The sequence below is a fragment of the Palaemon carinicauda genome, chromosome 8 (genome assembly GCF_036898095.1).
Source record: "Palaemon carinicauda isolate YSFRI2023 chromosome 8, ASM3689809v2, whole genome shotgun sequence".
NCBI classification, from domain to species: Eukaryota; Metazoa; Arthropoda; class Malacostraca; order Decapoda; family Palaemonidae; genus Palaemon; species Palaemon carinicauda.
Genome location: NC_090732.1, coordinates 102,732,324 through 102,750,400, shown reverse-complemented (window position 1 = coordinate 102,750,400; position 18,077 = coordinate 102,732,324). Strand labels below are relative to the sequence as shown.

The window sequence follows — 18,077 nt, the reverse complement described above, 5'->3', positions numbered from 1 at the left end:
GAACTAATATGATCCATCTTATTCACCATTCTCATACAAGCGCACAGCAATGACTTGCCAAACAGTAGATACAATAACCTGTCAATATATACCAAGTAGAGCAAGCTATTTGGCTTTTGCACAGGTTGGAAAACCTGACACCTCGTTCCACTATTTTTTATATTGATTCAAAATCTCTCAATACTAGGGCAATTGTGTAATGTGCATATATAATGTCTAAATCTCTTAAAAAATCCCACCCTGATTATGCAATTGCTGGATTTGAATACTTAACAACAGAACACTTAATTGAGTAAACAAAACTACTATAAACAGTAATTGATATCTGTACATGTCTACATTCTATGCCTTTTCCATATTGAAACAAATAGCTGTGGTATTTAAAGTAAATACATTTTTTGAGAACCTATACTGGTCAAATTCACAATAAACCACAGCTACATATACAATCTGTGGTATAGTCCTTGTTTTTCTGCTTTTCAATCATAGTGTGGAGTGGTTCAAGCTTATTATAATTTATAATATGTTATTTCTTTCAGGTACTTCCCAGGATCATATTTGTTGGGCTACCCTTAGATCTGGCTAAAGACTTGACATCTCCTTTGCTCAAATCAGATGGCTCTGTCACTCATTGTCCAAAGGAAAAGGCAACCCTTTTATGCTGATGTGTTTGACATTAAACAAAGTAATGAAAAAGTAAATCTTTCTCATTCCTGTTTTTTTAGCTTTTCTGTTCTGTAAAATCAAAACGCTTTTACTGGACTTTGATGCTTACGGAAGCATAGACCCAAAAATTTTTCCTTTGATTTTTATCTAGTCTATTATTTTTTGCAAGTTATTAAGAAGAGGTTCTTTAGGCACTTATCAGAGATTTGGTAATGTTGCTCCATTGGGTAAATGTTTGTGTTAGCTCTAGCCCTGCGTATTATCGCCAAATTTCCATAAATCCCATATCTAAAGTTTTTTTAATATCTTCAGGTCAAACGTTTAAATAGGTATGCTAAAAGTAACCATACATTCCCAAGTTTGTAGTTCAGTTTTTGCAAAAGCCTTTGGGCATGTGATGCCATTCTTAAAATTTCCAGTGCTGTACAGAATCCCTTGAATGTGGTCAAGATTGTAGGACTGGCTTTGATTTCAGTGCTGCTGTTGACCATATTAATCAAAAGGACTTTGTTATCAAACATAACAGATAGGAGTAGGTAGATCTTTTCATAGCATCATTATTGATATCTTACGTAAGAGAGTGCAAAGAGAAGTTGATGGGCACCATAGTGACAATATTAATATAATATCTAGTGTTCTTGGCCTTATATTTTCTATACTACTGTATACTTGCATGAATGGTTCAACCTAGAAAACAAGCTTGTTACGTATGCGGCTGATACTAATCTATTTGCATTAATTCCAAAACCCGAATTTAGACATGGCTGGTGAATCCCTTAATAGAGATCTAGCAAAAGTTAGTACTGTACATGGTGTAAATTATGGGAAATGAACCTGGACCCTAGCAAAACTCAAAAGTAGGATTGTAAATTGGTCAGGGACAGTGGCTCCTAAACTTTCAGACCTTTACATTGACAATGTTCCTTTAAGTATATACAATTCATTACATATTCTAGGCATTATTTTCATTGTAAATTTAATTCTGAGAGACAAGGCCCATTTCTTCTTCAATTGCATAAAAAACTGACATATTTTAAAGCAATTTGTATTCCTCCTAATGACACAAATTTGGAGCTATCTATAGGGGATATTACTTTCTGCAAAGCTAAAAGACGAGCCATGAGAATTTTAGCGAAGGATAACCCACCCAACTACTAGTTAGCATGAGGACAGGTAGCCGACTACCCAGCTCACTCACACCTGGACTAAGCAACCCCTTTGCTTTCTGGCAGGACTTTCTAAGAGGACAGGGTTGGCGGGCAAATTTGTATAAATAACTCTCGGTTTGTATCGTTAGGAAAAATACAAATTACTTTCAAATTTGTCATTTGTTTCTCACTCAATACAAACCGTACATTATTCATAGGAGATAACTTACCTCTTAGGAAGGAGGAAGTTCATGCCACTGGCTTTGGCATTTGACCCAGGTTCTCTCCCCTACAATATAGATTGTAGGCAGTAGGAACCCTGCCCTCACTAAAATAGTTATGCTCTGCATGATTAGCGGCCTGTGCAAGCTGTGTGTTTGTGATACAGTGGAACCTCTACATACAATTGTCCTAACATACGAAGTAAAATTCGACCAAATTTCTGTCTCAACATACGAAGTGTTGCTCCAACATACAAAGTGTTGCTCCAACATACGAAGTAAACAATACACTTACCCGTGGAATTTTCTCGAAAGCCTCCAGCGTCATTTGTTGTTGACGCTGCTAGACGGCAGCACATCGGAGGGACGCCAATCGAGCGTCACCTTGATCAGTCCGCTCATCGCGTGCGCATCGTGTGGTTGTCCTCTATTCGCTCAGTTTTAACAGTTTTTTATCTTGCCTTTTCACGTGTTGTTTTCTGTGTTCCGTAATCATGGGTCCTAAAAACCTTAGTTTCGGTTCAGGAAGTAGTAGTAGTGGTGAGAAAAAGAGGAAGTCTATGCTTTCATTAGAATTAAAGCAGGAAATCATTGAAAAGCATGAGCAAGGTGTACGTGTTAGCGATCAGGCTAAACAATATGGCCGGAATATGTCTACGATCTCGACAATCATAAAACAGAAGTCAGCCATTAAAGCAGTGAAACCTTCGAAGGGGATCACGATTATTTCCAAATGTCGTAGCCCTACCCTTGAAGAGATGGAATGCCTTTTGTTAATATGGATCAAAGACAAGGAGATTGTTGGCGATACGATCACGGAAACGATCATTTGTGAGAAGGCTAGCGATATCTACAGTGACCTGAAGGCGGCGCTCTCTCGAGGTGACGCGGGGGAGAGTTCAGCCGATCCTACGACGGAGGAATTCAAGGCGTCTCGAGGTTGGTTCGAGAAATTTAGGAAACGGACCGGGATTCATTCAGTTGTTCGTCATGGAGAAGCTTCGAGTTCGGACACCAAGGCTGCTAAAGACCTTGTTAAAAAGTTCAAAAGCATCGTGGCGGAGGAAGGTTACGTAGAGCAGCAGGTGTTCAACTGTGATGAAACCGGTCTATTTTGGAAAAATATGCCTATTCGAACGTACATTATCGCCGAAGAGAAGAAAATGCCTGGACATAAGCCAATGAAGGATCGGTTGACTCTTGCGCTTTGTGCCAACGCCAGCGGGGACTGCAAAATAAAGCCGTTATTGGTTCACCATTCCGAAAACCCTAGGGCATTTAAAGCACATAGAATTAATAAAGACCTGCTACATGTTCTATGGCGTTCTAATTCTAAGGCTTGGGTTACTAGGCATATCTTTGTGGAATGGGTATACATAGTTTTCGGCCCTGCTGTCAAGAAGTATCTTCAGGAAAGGAACTTGCCTTTGAAGTGCTTGCTTTGTTTGGACAATGCACCCGCTTACACCCCCTGACTCGAAGATGATATCATCGACGAATACAAATTCATCAAGGTGTTGTATCTTCCACCGAATACCACCCCTATCCTCCAGCCCATGGACCAGCAAGTCATCTCTAATTTCAAAAAGCTCTACACCAAGCACTTATTTAAGCAGTGCTTTAATGTCATGCAAAGCACCAACTTAACTTTGCGTGAATTTTGGAGGAGCCACTTTAATATCATGCACTGCTTAAAGATCATGGATCAGGCTTGGGAGGGAGTAACTCGTCGGACCCTGAATTCCGCTTGGAAGAAGCTTTGGCCTGATGCTGTTGCTCCCAGAGATTTCGAAGGTTTTGGCCCCGAGAATGAACCTGTGCTTGCCGCCAAGGAAGACGTCGAAGAGATTGTATCCCTTGGCAAATGCTTGGGTCTGGAGGTGGATGAAGATGACATCACCGAACTCGTCGATGAGCATCACGAAGAGCTCACCACCGAGGAACTCAAGGAGCTGCAAGCCATGCAGCATGATGAGTTCCAAGCGCAGTTGAGTGAGTCGGAGGAGATCGAACAGGTAAGCCAAATCTTAGGTACGGCGGAAATAAAACAGATGTTGGCATATCATCAACACGTTGTTGATTTCATCGACAAGCATCACCCACAGAAACTTCAGGTTTGCCGTGTTGTTGTGCAGTTCGATGATGTTTGCTTAACGCATTTTAGAAAAATCCTCAGAAGCCGTACCAAAGCCGTACCAAGCAACTTTCACTCGAGAGTTTCTTTAAAAAACCTTTAAAACGGTCTAGTGATCATGATGAAAAGAAAGAAAGTGAAGCAAAGAAAAGGAAGACCGAATCGAATGAAAGTGATGAAATTAAAAATAAGAAAAGAAAAAATGTAAAAAAAAATATAAAATTATAAAAATGAAAAAAAAAATAAGCTAAGTTAAGTTAAAGTTCACGTAGTAGTGTAAGTTATCGTATACGTTATCGTACAAAGTCACCGTCCCTACCTCCTCGCTGATCTTCCGTCTCCTCCTGCCTAGCAGTCCCTACACCTGCGCTGGCCTGTCGCTAAGGTAAAGTGTTACATTACAACCGGTTTTTTATTTATTATTTCATTATTATTATTCTTTTTTTTTGGTTTGTAATATGTATTCATTATACAGGCATTGTATTAATGTATTGTGTAATTATGTGTAACCATTTATTAAGGATTTATTATGGGTTTTTAGGCTGAGGAACGAATTAAATAAATTACCATGTATACTTATGGGAATATTTGCTCCAACATACGATCGTTTTAACATACGAAGCAGTTTCTGGAACGAACTAAGATCGTATGTAGAGGTATCACTGTATTAATCATGAAGTCTTAGTAACTTAAACAGTCGGGAGTAGGTAGGCCTTTTCTTCGTATTATCAAATAATCTATTATTTTTAAATAATAGATTGCAAAGAGTATTGTTGGGCACCATAGTGAATACAGGAATGTGATATCTGGTATTCCTCAGGGTAGTATTCTTGCCCTATTGCATTTAATACTTTATACACAAGTGGTTTGGCCTACTACCTTGTTGCATATGCAGATTCTGCTACTACTCTTTCCATCAATTCCATCTCCTGAACATAGATCTGGGGTTGCTGAATCTCTTAAAAGTGTTCAAGCTAAAATTAGTGCATGATGCAGACTATGGGGCATGAAACTGAACCCTACCACAACTCAAAGTATGATTGCAAGAAGGTCTAGGAAAGTGGCTCCTCAATATCTAGTTCCTTACATTGATAATGTTTCTTTAACTCTATATGACTCTTGTAAATCTTTTGGTGCAAATCTTTATTGCAAATTTACTTTTGAGAAACATTCGGTTTCTATATTTTTCTATTGCACAAATAACTGGCTTATTGAAAAGTTTCGGTCATCAATCTATCCTGAAATGTTTTAATTCTTTCATTCTACCTTGTTTCAAACATTGTTCTCCTGTCTGGTCTTCAGCTGCCGACTCTCATCTTTATTTGTTGGACAAAAACTTGTATTCTATTAAATATCATATTCCCAACATGGATTTTAATCTCCAGCACCATTGTCCAGTTAGTTGTTTGTGCGTATGGCATAAGATTTTTCATAATTCTGATCATCCTTTGCATTCTGATTTTCCCATATCGTATCATCCTGTTCGTAATAGTAGGTATGCAGTTAGTTTTAACAGTCTTGCCTTCTCCATCATGAGGTTCAGTACTATACAGAATTATAAAAGTTTAATTCCAACTGTGACTAGACTGTGGAATGATCCTCATAATTTAGCGGCTGAATTGGCGGAACTTCAGAGGTTCAAACTTACGGTGAATGTTTTTATGTTGTACAAGCTATCATGAGTCTCTCTTCATAGTTTACACATCTATTTTAACGTTATCGATCTTATAATATTCAATATCATTTATTGCATACTTTTCCAATAGTTTCTCTCTTTCCATATCTCTTTTCCTCATAGGACTATTTTCCCTTATGGAGCCCTTGGGCCTATAGCATCTTGCTTTCCCAACTAAAGTGGTAGCTTTGCTAGTAATAATCATAAAATTATAATAATAATAACATTAATAATAATAGAGAACTGCTTTATGTGTAACCTCCGAGATATATTAAAATATCTATAACGGCAACTACTCAGTTATTAGGAACAAAGCCAAAATAATTTCAGACATCAAATCTTGGGACACGTAACTGGTCCCTACGACCTACCTATAATCAATGTCCCATAATTAACCACAGTCATAAAAGGAATTAAACATGCCAAACAATGCCAAAAGTATGAGTTATGTAAAAATGGAACACAACAAAGAATAATCTGGAAAGTGTTCTGTCAAAAATTCTTTCAAACATCTAATAAATCATCAATTATCCTATTTGATTTCTGTATTCTAAATGACAAGGAAAATTTGTTTCTCTACTCTTGCATGAGCATACATATTCAACTTTAAATAAAACAAATGTAACCTGCACCTCTCTTGACACTACAATGCAAAGGGAGTTTCTTTGGCAGACAAACACAAGGAGTTTACCACATTAACCTGATACACCAACATATATTAACAAATATTAGCCAAGATGCAAAAATATTAACCACCTTTTCAGGAATCTGTCAAATGATACTTCAACATGAATAAATATTACTGATGTTAAAAAAATTGATTTTTTTCCCTCGTAATCTTTCATATAGCATTTTGTAGTAGTATTTACTTGACAATATTATACCCATATGAAGTAATTCCAGTAGTGTTGAACAATTCTTTGTACTGTACATATTACGTCCATATAAAATTTCAATAACACCACAATTCATTTCCAGCCACATATACAGTAGTATCTCTTAATAGTGTTTATCTAAAAATATCCCACATATCTTTAACTAAAGTACAACAACGGACCACATCCACAGGTAAATACGCAACATCCCTAAAAAAAGGCTCAACTGAACCTCACCTGTGGTGGTTTCCTGTGACAATTTTACCCATTCAGAGGGCAATCTATTGTTTACTATATTCTGGTTACATAGTGGTGTATTGCAGCACATCGTCATAAAGTAATGCGTTTCATTCAATTTCTGAGGTGCTCCTTTCCCATCTGAACACCAAACATTGAAGCCATTTATAAAACTTCCTTTGTTGGCACAGCCATTCTCATAACTTCTGTGAGAAGATTTATTGACAATTTAGTCTCGTTGAACAATCTACCAAACATTCTATTTACAAAAACAGAAAATTCAGGTTTCACCCATAAAACCCTATAATTAGAGCTTATATATTGATGATGGGTATCTTTTACTTCAAAATAGCTGTTATGGCAAATATGAAGCTGTGAATCTTGCACAGTATTTCAAGAATTAAGTCACAGACTCAACCAGAACTTAAATACAGAGAATTAATTACAATGGAGACTAAATGTTTTGTTGTGATAAAATATTACATAGTGCAACTAAAACTAAGTCTGAGCTACAATTATTTAACGAAGAAAAAACTCAAGCTCAGCCATAGTTATATAGATAAGATATTCCGAGATCTTGTAGCAAAATAACATTCCGGCTACGGAATTTTAGCAATCTCAAACTATATTCGCAATACCAATCATATGAGCAGAACATTCTTTGGGTAGATTTTTTAAAAGCCATAAAAATGTACCAAAATAAAAATAAAACCCCCAGTAAAAACACATTATTTCCTTTCCTTTTCTATGTGCTAGTAATTGTGGAATTATTTTCTTTGAACACAACCTGTCAGGGGTAATAGCTGAATGTTAAGAAAAATAAAGACTTGTCATTTCCTCATTATAAAAAACTATATTTTTCATATTTCTCCAACACAAACTTTACTCTATCTTATTATTTACTTCAACCAACCTATGTCCACATTTGCCTCCATATACTTTCTTACCAAAATAACATCCATGAACTTGCCTTCAGCCTATATAACTTTACTACCTAAGCCAACCTACTTTTCTTCACCATTCCATCTTTTGGAAGTAATGTACAGGTATTACATATTTGAAAATATTGTTAATTGGAAACCATTGAATTTCCAGCGGTAAAGCTTCTTTCAGCAGACACTAAACTATCATTTACCCAACAAAATCCATTTAACCTAATCATCACCTCTTTAATCCACCTACCAGAGCATTTTAATCCAGTACTGCAGACCACCTTCCTTATTTTCAAAATACACTGAAATGTGCCAGATAGATTATATATATATATATATATATATATATATATATATATATATATATATATATATATATATATATATATATATATATATATATATATATATATATATATATATATATATATATATATATATATATATATATATATATATATATATATATATATATATATATATATATATATATATATATATATATATATATATATATATATATATATATATATATATATATATATATATATATATATATATATATATATATATATATATATATATATATATCTTAGCGTAAATTGATAGAAAATAAGGCATCCTGGACAGGCCCCCAATTCTGTTATGGGTCAGAATTACCCTTAAGTTATATATATGATGTTTGTGTTCGTGTGCGTGTACATATATATATATATATATATATATATATATATATATATATATATATATATATATATATATATATATATATATATATATATATATATATATATATATATATACATACACTGTACAGAGAGACCTAGGATACTGGAGGGCAGTTCCCAGTGTAAAGGAGCACAGGCTATTTGAGATCATCACCCAGCTTGAATTTTGTTGCAATTTTTATTTAATAGGTATTGCATTGTTCTTGGCCATCCCAATGCTGTTGCCAACTATTAGAAATCAAATTCTTAATGTTGGGTAAACAATCAAATTATGATTATTTTTTTTCTCCCTCTTTGGCTGTGAAAAACTGAAAACTGAAAATTGCAACAAAATTCAAGCTGGGCGATGATTTCAAATAGCCTGTGCTCCTTTACACTGGGAACTGTCCTCCAGTATCCTAGCTCTCTCTGTACAGTGTGTATCCACTTACCGTGGTAAAAATTACAGCTATATTTGAAATAAACCAGATTTTGATTAAACTAGTGTTAAAATTAACTGTATCCAATAATAATGCATGTAATATTCACATCTTGGTACTGAATTTATAATTAAATACAGAGAGAATTATAATCTCATGCATTGTTTACATATTTTAAGCTTTTATTCGATCGATCAATCAATTAATCAATCGATCGATCGAGAGAATCAGCTGTTGAAAAGTGATAGAAAGCAGTTTTTGTTTATCTATTTAAAAGAAAAAATTATTATCGAGACACTTACATTCTTAATTTATAAATAAGCTGTATTTCGGTTTAAGAAAGCATAAGTAACATACTGCACAAGAGACAACACAAGTTGCGTCATGCATGTAGAGTAGCAGTGTAGGATACTGTCGTCTGAATGAAAACACCAACACTTACAGAAAGTACAGTTAAGCAGTACTGTAGTAAAAGTACTGTACATATATCACAGTAATATACATTACAGTATCAGTGAGTATTAGGTTACAGTACAGTAGGAACAACTTTTGCTATACAGAACAGTAAGGGGACGATGACAACTCGGTAAACTTTACCTTGGCACAATAATGTACTGTAACCTTACTGTGTCCAGTACATAAGTGTACATGTGTGCAAATGTTCTTTACACTGTACATATGATAATAAACTGTTGTAGAAACCAAATTAAAACAATATTAGGCAGTATTTACTGTGTTAATCATCACCTCGGGTACCCGCTTGTGGCAAGGGGCAGTGACTTTTTAAGTTAAAAGTTAGCTCACCCTAGTGTAACATTTATTCGCGAATTTTCGCTTATCGCGACTGTCTCTGTAAGCTATCGCGATAAGTGAGGGCTGACTGTAGATGCTGACCAATAGGCGAGCAGGATCTTATGGTGGTAACTAGAATCTGAGTAGGGAGTACAATTTAACCATAAAAAAAACACTTTCTGGTACAACTCAGGAACATAAATGGGGGTCTACCCTTAAATCTGCACTCTTCGGTGTAGATGCAACAGTTCCTCCTTTACTTGAACCAGATGGCTCAATCACTCACTGTCCAAAGGAAAAGGCAACCCTTTTGGCTGATGTTTTTGACAGTAAACAGAGTAATGAAAAACTTGAACTTCCTCATTCCTGTTTTCCAGAGGCTAAACTAACTAGTTTAGCTTTTCGATCTAGTGAGATTAAAGCTCTGTTGGTGGACCTTGATGCTTATGGAGGTGTAGACCCAAATGGTATTTTTCCTTTGTTTTTTATAAAGACAGCAGATTTCTTAGCTCCAAAGTTATCTGTTATTTTGCGCAAGTTAGCAAGAAGAGGAGCTTTTAGCACTAGTTGGAGAATTGGTAATGATACTCCTCTATGTAAATGTGTTTGTGGTAACTCAAGTCCCACTGATTACCGCCCAATTTCCATAACTTCCATATTATCTAAAGTTTTTGAAAGTCTTCTGGCAAAACACCTTAATAGGTTTGCTGAAGGTAATCATCTATTCCCTAGTTTGCAATTTGGTTTTCGTAAAGGCCTTGGAGCATGTGATGCCCTTCTTACAATCTCCAATGCTGTACAGAAATCCCTTGATTGTGGTCAGGAAGTTCGTATGATTGGCCTTGATTTTAGTGCTGCCTTTGACTGTGTTAATTGTGAGGCCCTTGTTTTCAAACTCAAACAGTTGGAAGTGAGTGAGTCGTTTCTTAGTATTATTATTGGTTTTTTAAGTAATAGATCTCAAATTTGTTGTTGTTGATGGGCACCATAGTGAGTATAGGAATGTGATATCCATTGTTCCACAGGGTAGTATTCATGGCCCATTACTTTTCATACTATATACACATGACATGTGGTTCGGCCTAGAAAACAAGCTTGTTGCATATGCAGATGATGCTACTCTCTTTGCATCAATTCCATCCCCTGAATGTAGATCTGGGGTTGCTGAATCCATTAATAGAGATCTAACTAAAATTGGTGCATGGTGCTAATTATGGGGAATGAAGTTGAATCCTAACAAAGCTCAAAGTATGATTGTAAGTAGGTCAAGGACAGTGGCTCCTCAACATCCGGATCTCAGTATTGATAATTTTCTTTAAATATGTATGACTCTTTCAAAATTTTAGGTGTGATTCTCGACAGTAAATTTACTTTTGAGAAACATATAAGGTCTGTGTCTTCTTCAATTGCACAAAAAATAGGCTTATTGAGAAAGTCTTTCAAGATTTTTGGAGATCAATCTATTCTGAAGAAGTGTTTTAATTCTTTCATTCCATCTTGTTACTTACGGTCTATTAAATTTCTTATTCCTGATCTAGATATTAATCTCTGGCACCGTCGTTCAATTAGTTCATTATGCATGTTGCATAAGATTTTTCATAACTCTGACCATCCTTTACAGTCAGATCTCCCTGGACAATTCTATCCTGTTCGTAATACTAGGCAGGCAGTTAATTCTAATAGCCAGGCCTTCTCCATCTCGACGCTCAATACTACGCAGTACTCTAGAAGTTTTATTCCAGCTGTTACCAAGTTGTGGAATGATCTACCTAATCGGGTGGTTGAATCAGTAGAACTTCAAAAGTTCAAAGTTGGAGCAAATGCTATTTTGTTGACCAGGCGGACATGAGTCTTTTTATAGTTTATTTATGACATATTTGTTTTTGATGTTAATAGTTTATATATGACATGTCTGTTTTGACGTTGTTACTTACTTTTGAATGATTTATTGTTAATTTGTTCTCTTCATTTATTTATTTCCTTATTTCCTTTCCTCACTGGGTTAGTTTTCCCTGTTGGAGCCCCTGGGCTTATAGCATCTTGCTTTTCCAACTAGGGTTGTAGCTTGGATAGTAATAATAATAATAATAATAATAATAATAATAATAATAATAATAATAATAATAATAATAATAATAATAGGGAGATAACACATGGGAGTGCATGAGAAAGGTGGCGAGTCTACAAGCGGGCGGAGCACAAATTTTAAGATCAGTCTCGGAAATGGTCAGGCTTTCGTACCGTACCTCCTTTCATTACACGAAACATTTTTCCCGATACGAATCGTATAATTCTCCGCATCTAGGTTCGCAGTGAAAATTTCGAAAGCAGATTCTTTCGTGTCAAGAGGTATGGCTTATGCATATTCTTTTGAAGTTCCTTATGTGGACTATAATATATATATAGATATACAGTATATATATATATATATATATATATATATATATTTTTTTGGGCTCAGCCATATCATCCTGATGGAAGGTTCCTTAAGGTAGCTTTCTGAGGGATATTTTGCTACAGTGATACTCCCAGAGAATTAACCATAGGTCTCCAGAATTCTAACTCCTGGCGCGAGTATCCTTAATATATCTTTAAGGATATCGCATAATATCAGGGGACGTATTTTTTGATACGACACACAGCAATCTTCACCCCGAATAGATTTTACTCTTTGAGGGGGAAGAATGGCGAATGAAGGGGAGCCGTTATCATGGTACCCAGTGGACCCCCTCCCTGCACTACTACGGCCCATTATTCCTTTGAACGTAGCATTTAAGCTAGGTGCTCTCCCACGTTTCTCTCGGTGTTGTTCCTGTTTTCTGGAATATTATCATGCAATCTCCAGCATCTTCATCCTTTGGAAAGTTGAGTATTTGATCTTTCCTGTGTATAATTTACAGCTCCCTTCTCGCAGTTAAATTAACATAATTTAGGTGTTGAGTGGAGCATTGCCATTTACGGAGGCAGCCATTTTGAGATCCCTGTCGCACGCCATAATTGCAATTATTTAGTTAGTAGTGAGACGTTCCCGATATTTAGCTATAAAGAAATTTTCTAGCTAGTTAGGCAAAATTATACTAGTGGAGATTACATAAACATATATAATATTTCCTCTTCCAAAATATAACTTTTCTTTCGTATACGATAGGACCTTGGTGGTATCACTTGTAGCAACGGTCCCCACTTGAGTTAGGCTAGCCTAACAGGTTTGGTATACGTTAGTAATGTTAATCTTATTGTTTAACCTCTAGTATCGTTTCTATTAATTCGATCGGGGATATATATTTCCCCTAGAATTATTGATATAATTCGATACGCTTCTCTTTTAGAGAAAAGAGGATAAACCCTTCTTTCCCTGAGCGCCACCATCCCAAGCGGCAACCCATCTTCCGTCATCGCCAAAGAGTAGTTAACTCCGGCTTGACTTGGATAGTGTTTTACCGAAGATCTTCTTTGCCGCCGAGTATCCTGGCTTTGAAGTATGACAGTAACTCATGGTGTAGTGTCTTGCAGCCGACAATGTCATCGACAGGGGAATATTGATTCCTCTGCTGGCCATGACGTTGTCGGTAAAGGAAGCTACGCTTCCCTAGTTTTCAACCAAAAGTAGGCGGCATAATTGCCGCTGCCTTTCCCCCTTGCAGATTATAAGACGTCTTACAACCGACAATGTCGCCGAAAGGGGAATTCTTATTCCCCTGCCGCTCACGATGGCGTCGACACAAGAAGCCATGCTTCCTTGATTTACAGCCGAAAGTGAACGGCATACTTGCCGTCGCCTTTCTCCCCTGTAAACTATAAGACCCTTTTCCCTCCCTTCTGTCCTTTAGTGTTGGCCTAGCCATGTCGTCCTGATGGACCCACCCTTCTTTCAAAAAGAAAAAACAAACAACTATGTAATGGGAAGACCCCACCCAAAACTACTCTATCTGCGGCTATTCCTGCTTAAATGCAATAAGAAATAATGGGCCATAGTAGTACAGGGAGGGGTCCACCGGGTTCCTTGATAACGGCTCCCCTTCGTTCGCCAGTCTTCCCCTCAAAGAGTAAACTCTATTCGGGGTAAAGACTGCTATGTGTCGTATCAAAAAATACGTCCCCTGATATTATGCGATATCCTTGAAGATATATTAAGGATACTCGCTTTGCTCAAAATCTGTTTTATATATATATATATATATATATATATATATATATATATATATATATACTTGCTAAGCTGCAACCCTAGTTAGAAAAGCAGGATGCTATAAGCTCAAGGGCCCTAACAGGGAAAATAGCCCAGTGAGTTAAGGAAAAAAAGAACATAAAATATCTTAAGAAGAGTAACAACATTAAGATAAATATCTCCTATATAAACTATAATAAACTTAACAAAACAAGAGGAAGAGAAATAAGATAGAATACTGCACTCAAGTGTACCTCAAGCAAGAGAACTTTAATAAAACAGTGGAGGACCATGGTAGAGAGGCTATGGCACTACCAAAGACTAGAGAACAATGGTTTGATTTTAGAGTGTCCTTCTCCTAGAAGAGCTACTTACCATAGCTAAAGAGGCTCTTCTACCCATACCAACAAGAAAGTAGCCACTGAACAATTACAGTGCAGTAATCCCTCAAGAATTGTTTGATAATCTGCATTGTCAGGTGTATGAGGACAGAGAAGAATATGTAAAGAATAGGCCAGACTATTCAGTGTGTGTGTGTGTGTGTGTGTGTGTGTGTGTGTGTAGGCAAAGGGAAAATGAACCGTAACCAGAGAGAAGGATCCAATGTAGTACTGTCTGGCCAGTCAAAAGCTCCCATACCTCTCTAGCGGTAGTATTTCAACGGGTGGCTGGTACCTTAGCCAACCTACTAACTACCTACATATATATATATATATATATATATATATATATATATATATATATATATATATATATATATATATATATATATATATATATATATATATATATATATATATATACGCACAAACGCAGGTCCTGAAGCATGTCCCAGACTTTATGATCTGCAGGTTCCAGTTGTACCAGTGGGCGCTGTACCGTCGGAATCTGATGACGGTACACTGCGGTCACATCAACCTTGGGGAACAGGACATCCTTAATTTTCAATGAAGGAAGATAGGGGGCACCCAGTCCTGTTGAGAGCTCTTCTGGAATCCACTCACCCAGTGTCTGATGGTTTACAGGCCTCCTGCTTTCTCATCCGGAGAAACATTGATAGCATGGAATTTAGTATGAGTGAAACCTCTACATATGATCTTAATTCGTTCCGGGACCTGCTTCGTATATTAAAACAATCATATGTTGGAGCAAATATTCCCATAAGAATACACTGTAATTTGTATAATTCATTCTGCAGCCCAAAAACTTATGATAACTCCTTAATAAATTACTATACATAACAATAATACAATTGCATTATATAAGATATGTAAAAAGGAATAATTATAAAGAAATAGTAAATAAAAAAGGTGTTTTTATTGTCACTTTACCTTAGAGACAGGCCAACGCAGGTGTAGGATTTGCTATGCAGGAGGAGACGGACGGTTGGCGAGGAGGTAGAGATGGTGACTGCAATAACGTACAGTAACTTACACTATGTGAACTTCAACATAACTTAGCCTACTTTTTTTTTTTTTTTTTTTTTTTAATTTTCATCACTTTCACTTCAATTCAATCTTAGTTTTCTTTGCTTCACTTTGATACCCTTCGATGGTTTGACTGCCTTAATGGCTTCCTTCTGCTTGTTGATCGACGAGATAGTAGACGTATTCCGGCCATATTGTTTAGCCAGATTACTCACACGCACGCACACCGCACTCGTATCTTTTTATAATTTCTTGCTTCAATTCTAATGAAAGCATTACCTTCTTCCTTTTCTCACCACTACTAATACCTGTACTGAAACTAAGCTTCTTCAGACCCATGATTATACGTAAAATAAAAAATGAAAAGTGAGAAAAGGAAGATAAGCACTGTTAATAACAGACCGAACAGAGGACAACCACACGATGCTCACGAGAACAGAGAACTGACCGACTCAACGCTCAATGGCGTCCCTCCAACGTGCTGCCGTCTACCGGCATAAACAAGATCTACGTCGGATGTTGGAGCATGACTTTGGGTGTCGAGACGAAAATTTTATTAAATTTTACTTTGGATGTTGGATCAATCGTATGTAGAGCTTCCACTGTATAAGGTCCTTGCATATACTGCAGTTAGTAGGTCCCCAGATAGCAAAAGAATCTTTGGAAATATGACAATCCGCATGTTTCCTGGAGGTCTATAGCTGCAAGGCAACTTGACCCAACCTGGTGCAAGTTACCGTCGCACATACCGTACCATTTCTTCACACAGAAATATTTCAAAATCATTTTTCAATTTTGATTAAAAATCTTTTACCTACTACTATCTACAGCTAAGGCTACACCACAATGGAAGCTCATGCCGAGCAACTCAGAATTCTATGTGAATTCCTATAGTGTGGTAGAGTAGGGGAGAAAAAAAAGATTCATGCCAATAGAACACTTATCCCCAAAATCTGTTGATTGGACAACCTAAGTTGGCAAAATCAGATACCGGCCTACTTATGCAGCAGCAGGTGTGCCTAAGGCAGCAGCTATTCATGGCAGCCATGGGTGCATGGTCTAACCTTTTCTCACTAGGCAGTTATGTCAACACAACATGGCAAAATGCATTGCCAAGTCGGCAACCGGTAGACGATCCCATAAGGATCAAGTCGTAGGGTAAGAGGGAAGGTAAAGACCAATAAGAAAGGGAGGTAGCTGGTAGGGATGATTGCCACTTGCCTAATTGTTAATATTAGATTTATCAATGAATGGGCTTTTGCCCATTGAAATTAATGAGAGCCATTTAAAAGGGCCAGGATACAAAGAATTCGCAAATTCGATGAAAATCCTGACAACTAGGAGGTATCCAATCGATCAACTTTAGAGGATAATGTTCCTCAAATACGGAGGGAAGGTATAGATGCAGCCAACCAGCTTAAAGCAACAGTTAAGGTGGCAAGGGGAATGCTCTCTCCTAAATAGAGGAGGGAGGGACCCTTAGCCTACTCACATCTAAGATAATAGTACTCAAGCCGACAGGTCTGGAAAGTATAGCCAAATAGTAACCACTCCAGCCAGGGAGATTCTGACCGAGCAGAGGAGCCTAGATTCCAAGGCGAGAGATATATAGTCTTAGAGGTGGAAGCTGAAACCAGATAAAAGGCAGCTGCTAAAGTGGCATAGGAGGAGAGCCCCTAGGGGTTCTAGTCTCATTGCCTATAAAGGATTAGGTTAACAAGACACTCCCATGCTGGCTAGCCAAGCTATATAGCAACTGAGGTATGCTCCAATGCCAGGGAATGCAGACTAGGTAAAGGAACTGTAGTTCCACGGACAAGAAGAGAATGTAGCCTAACTAGGAAGAAGGGACAGCTGGCCTACACAGAGATGGCCGCTGACGTGGCAGAGAGAACTAACCCCGGATAGGATTATTCATCTGCTTACCCAAAACTAGACTAATAGTCTTACAAGCCTTCCTGTCCGTCTATATAGCAACTGAGGATTCCTCAGATGCCAGGGAAAACTGGACTAGGCAAAGGAACGAAGTTCCACAGCAAGAAGACCAAGACTAATCTGGGGTGTAGGAAAAGGGGAAAATGAAGGGAGCCTTAGAATAAGGTAAAGCAGCAGGTCAGGAAGGCCTAACTGTAGTATTAGAAGAATTTAATTTTGTTCCAAGGGATCTACAATAAGTAGGCACAGAGAACGAATTCTCCCAACCAGCAGCCCCTTAGCCACAGACTAAGTATAATAGCCTAGAAGAAGGGTAAGGCAGCGGGAAAGGAAGGTCTACCTGTTAATATCAGAACAAATTTAGTATCATTCCAAGGGATCAACAACTGGTTCCCTCAAACAGTGCTGCCTATCCAAAAACTAAGGCTAAGTAGATAAGATGAGATACTGTTCACCTAGGCCGGCTGTGACTCACTACCTACAACTCTCAGGGAGTCCCTTCAAGGCAGCAATTCTCCGTTATGACATAGTAGTCAGGTAGGTGTGCTGGCCTAATGAGAACCACAAGGTTACGTGGTAGAAGGTGAAGGTGGAATTGTAAATATAATATTAGCTAGACTTGGCCAAGAACTAAGGATAAATAGTTAGCCTGGGCCAACACTGGATAAGACAAGCATACTAAAAAGCAAATGTCTAACCTAAAATCATACCTCAGTTGTA

General features: G+C 37.2%; 1 protein-coding gene across 6 annotated transcripts in view; it reads right to left on the bottom strand.

Annotated features, from left to right (window-relative positions):
- Nucleotides 1–18,077, bottom strand: part of babo (TGF-beta receptor type-1 babo) — a 419,621-nt gene that overhangs the window by 189,852 nt on the left and 211,692 nt on the right. For 2 of the 6 annotated variants that reach the window (XM_068378787.1, XM_068378788.1), the window contains exon 3: nucleotides 6,957–7,162. The exons of the other annotated variants lie outside the window; for them this stretch is intronic. In XM_068378787.1, coding sequence (XP_068234888.1) covers nucleotides 6,957–7,162 — 206 coding nt within the window. The remainder of the gene's footprint in view (nucleotides 1–6,956; nucleotides 7,163–18,077) is intronic. 6 annotated transcript variants of the gene reach the window in all.